This window comes from Colletotrichum aenigma, assembly GCF_013390185.1.
Source record: "Colletotrichum aenigma strain Cg56 chromosome Unknown KSG_Cg56_contig08, whole genome shotgun sequence".
Lineage (NCBI taxonomy): Eukaryota > Fungi > Ascomycota > Sordariomycetes > Glomerellales > Glomerellaceae > Colletotrichum > Colletotrichum aenigma.
In genome coordinates, this window is record NW_023500914.1 from 685327 (window position 1) to 697826 (window position 12500).

General features: G+C 50.3%; 1 protein-coding gene across 1 annotated transcript; it reads left to right on the forward strand.

Moving 5' to 3' along the window:
• Positions 1-3696: 3696 nt before the first annotated feature.
• On the forward strand, positions 3697-4052 carry CGCA056_v011749 (uncharacterized protein; the record flags this gene model as incomplete). Its single annotated transcript, XM_037326995.1, has 3 exons — positions 3697-3743; positions 3803-3908; positions 3963-4052. The coding sequence occupies 3 exons, from the start codon at positions 3697-3699 to the stop codon at positions 4050-4052; spliced, it is 243 nt and encodes an 80-aa protein (XP_037173757.1).
• Between the last annotated feature and the right edge of the window lie 8448 nt (positions 4053-12500).

Genomic DNA, 12500 nt, shown 5'->3' on the forward strand with positions numbered 1-12500 from the left:
GAACGCGATGATCCTTGGGCACGGCCACCAGACTTCAGCGGCACTGGATGATTGAGGACGCCGGATTCTGGAACATGAGGCGGGACCCACGCAGTTTGAAGCGATTTTCTGCGCAGGATGGGGCTCATGTGGCAAGATTCGACTTGCTTGATATGCTTAACTGTATTCTCCGAGATGCTGCAGAATATATGCCAGAAAAATAAAGTCAAAGAAACAAATCACTACCTAATCCCCAACAGTCTTATGTTCATATTAAACCATAACATAGTGTTTGGGAGGGACCTTGCTCCATAAATATGTCCAGTGCTGTCACAGAACTCAAATGACAATGAAGAGGACCATTAGGTCAATGGAAACCACCGTGATAAGAACCACTACTAGTTCTACTTACTATTCTAAATGCCCAGCTTCGTTCTTTTCACAGCTTTTGAGCTAGGAGAATGCTGCCTACAGCTAATACCACCGCCTTGAAAATCCTTCTTCCTTTCTTACTTTTCTCCTTCTTAATAGTTGCTTCCATGTATATCATCGGCATTTTGAACTATTTTATTGCAATGGAAACGAATCAACATGCCACCTGTGAAGATATGATCATCCGCGCGCCACTGAAAATGGTTTGAGACCAAATCAGCACAGGTATTGCTCGTGGTTTCTCTGAGTCCTTATTGAACACCTAGGTACGATTAAGCGAAACAGCACGACTTGGCAAGTTACCCCTTAGCTCCGCCTAGACTAGTTTTCAGTTTGCTTGACAGTAGTTGTAGCGACGTAAGTGGCAAAGATAGCCACAATAGTTTAGACTTGACGTAATAGCGCAGCTGCAGCAGGGTCCGATAACAGTGACAATTGCCATGTCAGGGATAGAATTTTGGCAAGCATTGACACTTCTGTCGTTCTCGCAGGTAATATATCAAGCGTAACGCGCGTTATCAGAAAGATCGGTTGTCCTCCGTAGATATTTAGCAAGCTGCTCGCCCGCAAGAGTGCTTCTGTTTATTGCTTCTCCGGTACTGCTTCTTTACTACACATCCACTTGTGACATGGGGTGTGCATCACTTCGCACTGCACCAAAATGGCCAAAACTCCACGTCACAATCTGGAGAGCCTTTGGCTCATCTGACCGTATTATTTCTTGCTTTGCTGACCGTTGTGTTTTCTAGTCAGTGCCGCAAAGTCGATTTGAATTGACCAAAGCAAACCCCAAGAGATCTATCATCGACTCGGTCAAGCTGGATAGGTCGATGCTGTATGTCATTCCCCTGCAAAGCTTTGTTAGATTTTGATTCTTATTCCGCTTTTGTCCTGATTCCATACGGTTGTTAACGTCATTTTCTCCACCTTCGGCGTGGTGTTTTACAAGGGAATTCATTTGGTCATTTCCACGAACACTTACCATACATCTTTGAGGAGCATCTGACTGTCACTGTAGATTTCCGGCTGCGCAGACATAAGAGGTCGTGGTCCCTTTTTCATCCTTTCCTGAAGGCGACTTTGTAGAAAAGCGACATCATTGTACCGCCCATTTCTCAAGCTGGTGTAGCTTGCGTTTTACCGCCGAGTATACCAAAGATGTTTCGTATGCGTTGGGGCTGAGCTTCTTTTCTTTGCAAAGTAGTTGCGCACAGGAGTATTCCAAGGCCACCCATGCGATTCAAATCGGTTGAGATAGCGACGCAAAGGCTAAAGATGCCTTGTCGGGTGTGCCACTCCATTCCAGTGATGGGGAGACGCTGCGGCTTGCGGATAGTCATGCGGCTATCATTTCACGAGTCGTTGCGTCCAGCTTGTTGGGGTAATATGTAACGAGTCTGTGAGACTTTGGTGTGACGCGCTGGCTGAGTGAAGCTGTTGCTTGCTCTGCTTTGGCCATCATGCGAACAGCGTACTGACTATGCAAGACTTCATGACAGATTGCCGAGGTCTAAATTTAATATGCCACCTACGGCTCGGAGAAGCGCACATTCAGTTCTTTACTGCTGGCTCTGGCTGAATTTCGGAGCGTGCCGAGCTAAGCGACTCCTGAGGTTTATTTCAGAAGTTTGACTCGCGCAAATGATCTGGGCATTGCAAATCAGCCATATTCCGCCGGACAGTTCCAAACGGGGACATATTCTCTCGCTCTGACATTAGTTCAAACCTTGCTGCCTTCCAGACTTCCTGGGTCGGGCTTTGAAGTCATCGGACATGTGTATCTGAAGCCTTCGCACTTGAAAAGACTAAGTCCGCTCCGCTCCGTGCTGTCAGCAGCCGTGATCCGAGACACCCTCCCGGCCAGGCGGGCGTCTCCATTTACACTTTCTGGAACGACCCAAATTGCTGGGTTCGGTCTTACCGCACGGATTTAGTGAAGGTTTCAGGGGTCAAAAACCATTTCGCTATCACACCCCTTTTCCACGAATCACGGTGCTCAATCGGCAGAAAAAGGAAGGTAGTCCACTAGAAGAGGGCCTGCATGCTGCTGATGTGCGAACGCATGGTTCGTCTGAGGAGCAAAGTACACCACTACACACAAAGACAAGACAAAACCCTCCGACTAACGGTTCTATCCACATGAGTTCGCTAGCACTAGTGTCTTGCTAACCATAACAAGGTTTACGTCGAGGAGGCTATGCTTCTACGCCCAGGCCTATAAGCATTACCGGAAATCGACCCCGCACGCAAAGCCTTGCCATGTTTGCCTCCGCGATCAGGGACTGTTTGGTATTCCACGGCTCTTCAAGTAGCTCACAAGAGCCAGTCTGGGACGAACAGGAACGAACCATCTCTCAGAAGCAAGGAAGACCACCGGTCGGGACTTCGAATACCTGTGATCGTCTATCCGCCTAACAGTTACACATTGTCAGCATTTCTTGCATACGTACGTGTTAATGGTGGTTGACCCTGCTAGTCAAGACATTCGGCTTAAGACCCTTCTAGAATATCTCAAGTACAGCCTGCAGATCCATTACTTGGGGTCTCCACGTTGAGAGATCACTGCTCGTCTGATAGTTCGGCTAGCTAAGATCTGTCTGCAGGGTAGGATTGCTCAAGTGATCAAGTACGCCAAATGAGGAAAGAGGCATGACTCGAAAGCCTGAGACAGCCATTGAGTAGAGCGAAAGACCAAATTATTTTGACGAGAACATCATCAGCTTTCCTTCACAATATGCCTGCTTTGGCTGAAAGACGAGCGAGTTATTTAATTCAGTATCGTTGCAGGTCTTCGTTGAGCTGTCTTCTTTACCACTAGTTGCTACCCCGTTGATTTGTTTTCCTTGAATACTAATCTTGGCTCCAGGAGATGGCAGACAGGGATGCCAGGGGTAGCGAATGAATTTAGGGTTTTCCGGACTACGCCTGCGGTGTGTGCTGGGACAAGGCTCTGTTTCCGTTCTACGTGGAACGTCTGTGGAACGACTCGAGGCCTGCTCGTAGCTCCGTTTTTATTGCTCTGACGCTCTGTTCCATAGTGACGGTTTGCTCCTCAAAATGGCTGTCAAATCTTCCAGGCCGCCAGGCGCAGTGCACTGTGATGTTTGCGCCCTGTGCCCATGATCAGATTAATTAAAAACTGCCCTTCTCGATGTTGGCAATTAGTATATAAGATCGAAGTCACTCCTCACACTTCCAAGAACAGTAGATCATCAGGTTACCTCTCATTCGTTCAACTTAAGCTACTCACTCACTAAACCAACAACCAACCAACCAACCGCAACCATGCAGATTCAGAACGTTGTCCTGGCCATTGCCACTCTCTGCCTTGGGTAAGCTCAAGCTTTTGGAGAGTTCAAAGTGTATCACTAATCACTAACGATCCTCCCAGCGCCCAAGCAGCCTTTGACTGCAAATGCAAAGACGACGCCAAAACCACGTCATGTTGCAACACCCAGAAGTTCATTTCGGCCAAGAGAAATGATGGAAAGCTGATGGTGAGTGACTCCACACTTTCATCTTTTACTGCAGTGCAGGCTAACCGTTTAAAGTGCTATGTCAACAACGTCGTTGCCCCTCTCCCTGCCAGCTTCCCGTTCAAGACCTGCTGCGGTGACGGCGGCTTTGACTTGTGCCGATAAGCGCATAGGTAGTCCCTGTGAGACTTCTCAGTTTTGCACTTTCTAGCTGTCACGAGGCAGCTCTCAGAGAGTCTCGTCAAAGACCACAGTTCGTCTAGCATTTTGTGTTGCATTTTTCAATTACAAGACTACGATGTATCAGTGTTACTAGCCAGGGCATCAGCGCAGATAGATTATGCAGCCCTCGGCTTGCTCATGCTACTCACAAATCTGTTTCGATCAATTACGAGAAGACCGTGTGACTATTTTTTACTCGACAAGGTATTAACTTTGTCTTTCGAACTTCTCTGGAATACCAACGCGTCAATTCTATGTTTTCCGTGGCAGAACACAACCTGACCTGCTTACACGAGCCTCCGAGATCGCCTAATTTTCCTGTGTCTGCGCGGCTATGTTTCCTATGCACTTGATTACTACTATCGAAAGCGATAGTAGCGACAGCGATAATAAGGACGAGGACGACTATAACAACGATAACAATAGAAGCGACAACGACAACGATAACGACGACGACGACAACGACGACGACGACAACGACGACGACGACAACGACGACGACGACAACGATAAGGTTAACGGTAGTAGAGTGATTAGAGTATAGCTACAGGAAAAATAGGCGGTCTTGCCTCCATATCAGTGACCAAGTAGCCGACTTGCTTAATAGCCGAATACAGAAGCATTAGCATTTTATTTATAGTGGATAGTCTTCCCTTAATTCACATCATCGTACCCATCTCCGTCAGTGAGCCTTCACGGCTTGTTGATTTGTCAGTCCTGAATTACAAATCAAGGGCTTGGCCACACTGCTGTTGAAATAACCCCTTCATATAAGGTACGGAATAGTAAAGTTGGAGTCGAAGTCAACAACGCGCCAAGATTCTGTCTTTGATCTATCGAACTCAGATTAATGGCTTAGAGAGCCTGCAATTATGGCGACTACAGTCTTGACCGTCCGGCATGATCAGGCCGAGCAATCGGGGCATGTTCATTCGAGCATTCCACTTGCGTCTCCGGAAGAATCGACACCGAGCCCAACCAGAACTCTCGGCGTACCTCCTGAGTTCTCTTCATTCGCAGAAGAAATCGGCTTCGTTTGCGTCTGCTCCATGGGCCAGCTCCTCTTCGCGATTCACCTGGCCCACTCCTTCGTCAACCAACTTACCTTCAGTGAAGCCCTGGGCACGAGCACCCTCAACACACCATGGCTCATCGGCTCCTTCCTTGTGGCAAACGGCGTATCTGTTGTTATCTCGGGCTCCTTCGCCGACCTCGTCAGCCCCAAATATCTCACCTGCGGCGCCTTCGTCTGGCTCTCCATATGGAGCTTCATCGGCGCTTTCTCAATCTCACCTGAGAGAATCATCCTCTTCTTCTTCGCAACAGCGATGGCGGGTCTCTCGGTTGGTACTCTTTGCGCTGCGGCGATGAGTATGCTAGGAAGAGTGTACAGACCTGGTCTTCGAAAGAACCGAGTCTTCTCACTCATGCGTGCCATGATTCCAATGGGGTTCGCCATCGGCGCGATTCAGGGCCGCGCCTTTAGCTCTCACCTCCATTGGGTCTTCGGGTCTACGGCATTGCTAGCTCTGGTTTGCGTTGGAGGTGCTCTCTGGTGTATCCCCTCGCTCCCTGTAGACTCGGTATCGCTCAAGGACCTTGACTACGCGGGTGCCTCCGCGGCCATGCTGGAGTGTGGGCTGCTCATCTTTGGCTTGACCCAAGGGTCGCCCACGCACTGGAGCCAGTACACCTACGCCCTGGTCATTGTTGGGCTAGCTTCGTTAACAACATTTGGGCTCATCGAAAAGAAAGTTCGCCGTCCCCTCATTGATAATCGACTTTGGTTTACCCCTGGATTCCTGCCGCTGATTGTCTCTTATTTCCTGGGGTACGGAGCATTCGCCGGGGCATGGCAATTCTTCGCCGTGAGACTTTTACTCACGATCCAAGATACGTCTCCGATAATCACAGCTTGCTACTTGCTACCCGTTGGCATAAGTGGTACCATAGCGTCCTGGGTTGTCTCCAGATTGCTGCACGTTATGCCAGGACACTAGATCCTCATGGGCAGCATGCTCGCATTTGCAACGGGGCCAGCCTTCTTCCTCCCGCAGACGTCAGGGACGATGTACTGGGCTTTATTGTTTCCCGGCTTCGTCATCAGCACCTTCGGGCCGGACATGTCTTTCGCGGCAGTTTCCGTGTTCATCACGTCGAATGTGCCCAGGTCTTATCAAGGTGCTGCCGGAAGCCTTGTCATCACAGCCCAGAATCTTTCTACGGCAGTGTTTGCCGCTCTTGGGGATACCATTGGGGAGAAGGTAACGAAAATGGCTGATTCCACTCTGGATTTGGGTGCTCTCCGAGCTGTTTGGTGGATGAGCCTGGCCACCGCCATGACAGGAGCGCTGGTGTGTGCGTTTTTGGTGCGAATACCGAAGAGCGAGGAGAAAGAGCATGTGAGCTAAAGTTCGAGTGGGGCTCCACGAAATTCCTCCGGCTGTACGGACTGCCCATCCCGGACATTTAGTCCGGGATGGACATTGAATTCCGGCCGACACGGCCCCACATCGGCGAAGGTCTGAGCCTGCTGTCGCTCATTGGCGTCGTCTAGCAAGTGAGTTGCATAGAACCCAAGAGATTACAACTCCCCCGCCTGCATCAAATTTACGTCAAATTTCTGAAAGGCAAATGAAGTCCCGGCAATCCCACAGAGGTTTAGCATCAAATAGGATCCGAGTGTACGCAGCAGAGGCATCATATGAAATCGTTTGAACCTTTGAACATTTCAACAGAGTTTTTCTGCAAGCCAAATGGCTCCTTTGTCGTAATGCTTGCTTGATTCAATAGCCAGAGGCTCCTCCGGAACCTTTCAATGCTATATCCTTCAATTTACCGTGAAGGCCTCGGTAAAGATTGAGGACCTCCGATTGTTGGTCCTATGAGCGCATTCATTAGAAGAGTCTTGCTATCCAGGCGGAAAATTACCTATATTAGGACCAGTAGCTAATACTTTTACTACTTTCTTTGCTATTCCTATCTCTCTCTGTGTCCCTATTGTTATTGTCATCGTCGTCGTCGTTGTCGTCGTTGTCGTCGTATTATGCTTATCTCCTTATATACACTACCCGCCCGGTTAGCTAGAAGTACCCTCCCAGATAGCAAAACTTCATTGGAAAGGACGACTGAGTAGGCTTTTTTGTGAAAGAACTGCTTCACCATCATCGAATTGAAGCTTCCACGGGCTCCGACATATTTAAACCCTTTTTGTTTAAAACTCAGTAAAAGAGCGTGAACACTAATCATATTTCTGGGCTCGGCGGTAAAATTTTCCAAGACGAAGTCCATTTATTACATTCATAGAATCTCGGTGAGCCGATGTAGCTGTCGTGCCAACGGTCACAGACCAGCCGCTTTGCTAGGATGCACTGCACCGCACATATAAGTGAGAGCCACTGGCGCACATAGATAGTATGAGCAAAACAATAATGGAGTTCGATAAAGAATCTGTGTAATCAGTGCCATATTTCATCTCTCTGGAGAACCTAAAACGCGTATGTCTGCAGACGTTTCTGTGGAGTGCTATGATGAACGCCGTCGCCTCCCTTCATTGTCCTGCGCACGTTTTACATGGGTGAAGCAAGCAGTATAAACGTATGATATGATCCTGTTGTATGGGTGTTGATGTTTTGCAACTCTTGACCTGCTGGTAAGCCGAACGACATGACCAAGCGAGTCGAAACTGAAACGGAGGCACTAGGCGATTGGCGTGCTAGGGATCATTGTGCTGTTGCAACGTCTAGATCTTATTCGTCTCGTATCCTTTGAATACTTGTTTTCCCAATCGATAGAAACTTTCAGAGTCTAGCCCAGGTTCAATTTTAGAACTCGTGATATCGATGTATAAAAGCAGAGGTAGAATTGTACTTGTAATATGTGTGAGCAATGCTCTTGTCCGGTGAACTGATGAGTTTTCGACATTGCGGATCGCTTCTCGCATTCATTTCGAATCCATTCAAGCCCACAGATGTCCTCAGTCTCAAAGATCTCGATGTAGTGTTGCTTGTTTGGTCACTCTCCCGCGTCGCTTCTTCTGGTGTATTCCGTGGGATAATAATCTACAGCACACCCAACCCATGGTTGATATGCCAGGTTTCGCAAACTACAGAGCTGTAGAAGTCAGGGGAGGCTTTGCTGCGCCCTCGAAGTGGGCAGTAAACGACACGCCTGGCTTCTATTTGGCTCAAGTCCCATAGAAAGGAACAGTTCTGGTTCTTTTCAATACGATGAACAAGGTCACACGCGAACGACACCTCGCTCGCGGTCGCCGGCAAAAACATATGAGGGTGTCCTTACAACGACCTGAGGAAGATATAGAAGCTCAACAGGCAAATGAATCTGTTCATGTATCTGCACGCTGAGATTCTTGGTGGAACTTATAGCTATTTCCTCAGAATGCTCGTCGACGGCCCAAGTGCCCCAAGTGTACGCATGTTTGTTTCTAAGGACACCACCTGGACCTGCACCATGCGAAAACACGAATCAACAGCAAGAAATGGAAGATAACACCAACCGCAGAAGCCCAAATCATAAGGCGCAGAGCCAGTTCAGTGAACAGCGCAACCCATGAAATTCGCATCACATATGGTGTTGGCAATCGCAGAGGAAAGTGCGTCTAGGACGAACGCAATCATCCTAGGAGCTCCAAACGAATTCTTCAATCTGCCACAAACACCGAACTGATAGGCTCTTAAATACAAGCTCTGAATAATTAGCGAACGCGAGCCCGGTCCATCTCGGCAGCGAGTCGCGCACGATACCTCTACCAGGAAACCTCGCCGGACAGCTCAGCAAAACGGCTGAACCTGGCTGAACCTATGAAATCGGTTCATGAATGAAATGCACCTTGATCCAGACCAAAATCGAATCTGGGGAGCACGGCCTTGATCTCCCTCATCTGGGACACTAGCATCATCAGCTCACCAGTGTCGAAGGCCTGTGCCGCAGTAACTCGAGGTCAACTCATTCCGCGATGCCACTGCATTATTCGGGAGACATAGACGGGCGGATAAGCTGACATAAGCGACGACGGGATACCCGATGTCCTCGAAGGCCGTCTTCATAGTTCACCTAAGGTATGTATGGGAATCTAGTGCCCATGGAGCATTTAGAACAAACTCGCGACACCCAATATTAGCCAACTTCTCCGAAAGAGATATTCGCCTGCGGTCTACCTCTCATCGAGAAAATTGAGGTTTGTTTATAATCAAGTCTGACCGCTGAAAGTAAAAGCCAAGGGATATGTGTGCGTCTTGCGTTCTCCGCCTTTGTCCCAGCGTAATAGTAGATAGTCAAGGTGCAATTAACTAGATATCGACCACTGAGTGCGACAAGTACAGTATTTGGATTATGACAACACGATTTCCGAGAAATGGTTAGACGAATCGGTTCTGGAGATACACGACTGCAGAAACTCTTTTCAGTGACTCCCCAACCCTCGTTGCGTCTCGTTGCGGTCTTTTGGAGTTGATGGGTTCGAGATCAGCTCGCCTGGTTTCCCAGACCATTAAGTCGACACTCGACAGCTCAATTTTCCTTCTTGCCGTGTTCGCCACCACCTCTGGTGTCGTCTTGGGTGGTCTCTTCATCCCCGTACACTCTATTTCTGACTTCTTCACTGTCCTTACATTGGGAAGAATTGATGGTGGACTCATGGAGGTACAAAACAAGGCCGACCTGGATGATTCACTGGAAGCCCAGCAATAGCAACATGAGCACTCGCTGGCTCACATCAGTGGCCACCCGGGGCAAACAAGTTCAAACAGGCAGCAACCGCATGTGGCTTGCTTCACCGAACGAAAGGATCGATAGAGATACAAAGCGACGCATTGGAATCAAAGTTTGGCATTCTCACGTAGGGATTGCCGTTGAGGCTGACAGCGGTGCAACCATCCCGGATCCTCGTAATCCTGCAAGTGACAGGCGTTGTACGCAGAGTCAGCTCAGTGAAACACAGTCCAAATAAGCGACAGGGGCAGGTCCACTGAAAGTGCCAGCTGACAAGCTTGCCAAGGAGTGTTTCCCACGCGTTCAGACCAAGCAGCGACCCGCTGGCGTCTGAACAAAGTTGAGTTTTGTGGATGATGAGGGGAAAACCTGGGGAGAAGTTGTCAATCACGTAACAGAAACTGAAGTTCACAGAACTGGTTGACTAGCGAGTAAACCTCGTGTCGAATAGTTCCGCTTTTCCCAGAGGTTGAGAGTCGTGAATGTGGCGTGCTTTTGCTGCTCTCCTTGTGCGGCGCGGCATTCTAGGCACGCTATTAGTAAAAAATTTCCCCGCACCCTGGTCATCGACTCGGGCCAGTGATCGGCTACAGAAGGTCGATAACGAACCAGGGGGTGCTGAAGGAACGGCTCGGTTGAATCGCCGAATCGCTTGTCGAGTGGGCAGTTTCCATCACAACGGTAGGCCAAGCTGTCTTGTATCTCGGCCATCTGGGCACGCCCAATCGACTGGCTTTACCAAGCCGATCTTGCGTCTTTGCTTATGGTCAAGCTTTTGGACCAGATGTGCCAAAGTCTTGGGATTTGAGGGTCTTTAACGACATGTCTTGGAAGTTGAAGATGGTCGGGATGCTCTGTTGATGGCCTTCTTCATCCGCAACGAAGGAGCCGCAAAGCGCCGGGTTGGGTGCGAGGGCTGTGCCAGGCCTGTCAATTGACTCTGCGCCGGGCATGAGCGAATTTTGGCTTCCCCAAACTCATTTAGGGTAGCTCGTTGGAGGTTCTTGGCGTCAGCGGTCGCGATGAATCAGAGCTAAGAAACAGTGCTCGACTGCGCCGAAGGGTGCCAGAGTGCCCTTAGGATTGGCGCTTTTAGGCATGTCTTGGCTCGCGTCAACTGAAAACGCCTCCAACAGTTTGGCCGATCGATAGCCCGCCCCTAGCCGGGATTGATAGCGAGCGTCTGTTCACTATTCGTTGCTGGTAGAGACAGTGTGGACGGCGCTGATGGTTTGCACCCGTCAGCGGCGCGGCATGCCTCGCGCACGCCAGCGAGGCACTCGAGGGGTAACGTGCCGGCGCCAGTGTCGGCTCGACCTCGTTTGAGTGACACATTGAGGCAGATACCCGAAGCCACGGAACGCCGGTGGATCAAGGGCGACGGTTGACGTGCTCTAATGAATGGCACCGTGGTTCAAACATGGAGCGGTTTGTCTCTGGCGGTGGGACTTTTGAGAAAGTGGTCTGTTGTCGCCGCTGAATGGGACGAAGATACTCGTCAATGAAGTTATCATGACAAAAGGGTGGTAGCAATTGACGGCGGCGCCGATTGAGCTATCACGGCTGGTATCGCAAAGATGGTGCGCGTGAGACTGTTATCTTTGCCGAGACTTCGTTCCCCATATTTTGCGCCGTAGGAGGAAATGTCGTGGTATCGCAGGCCAATTGCAGGGCTTAGTGACGCACCCCCCTGAGGATACGATGATGAGCGATGAGGAAGCGGGCGTGGGTAGGTGATCGGTCGTCCAGTGACAGCGGCCGTTGGGAGCTAGATGGACGGGGCGGACTGCTGTGTCGCGTCGCATCAGATTGGACGGGGAATTGCGTCGCGGGAGGTCGAGTCAATGGACTGCGAGGGACGGGCAGGGTGGGTGATGGGCGGCGACGGGAAATTGGGGGTGTTCCGCGGTGAACGGTGACTGGCCCCGGCGATGGTGTGGTCTTGAGCGTCTGGCGGCATTCTAGAAGGATTCCTTCGCATTGTTAGTGGCTGCTGCTTCCCTGCCCCGCGGCCCCCGCCCGTGTCTCTCCTCTCGCGGGTGACATGTCAAAGAGGCAGGAGAGCGAGGAGGAACAGTCGGCGTCGCTTGGCTGCCGGGTCGCATCTGAGTTTGTTCGGTTCGAGGTTATTGAGATGAGATGGGCCTTGGGCAGATGCAATGGATGGCTGCGACGAAGGGAGGGAGGGAGGATGCTGCGAGATTCAACCATCAAGCAATAAGCCCCCGTCTTGTGCCTTCCCGAAGAGGAAGCTGGACTGGATATGGCTTGGAATTGTGCGAGGCGGCCAAGAGGCACCAACTCGACCAAGCCACACAGCCCTGTTCCAGAAGAGCTTGGCTGCAGCTCGGTAGCGCCGGGAGACGGCGTTGGCAGAAGGGGTTGCGTACGGCTGTACGTGTGTGTGTGTGCATTGGGAAGGGGGACGTACAATGTCAGCCAGACCGAACGATGAGGGGAGTTCTTTGTGGGAGAGAGAAACGACTGGATGTCACCCAGAAAGAAAGATGCCTTAGGTAGGTACCTTATTTTTAAGGTGAGGCAGGCATGCAGCATCGATATTCCATTTCGTAAGGAGCTGCGTCAGGGTGCGAACAGGCGGGCAGGTGGGAGTGGAGCAGGAGCAGGTTCATCCGTTGGTGCAGCCATTTCCATGCTCAA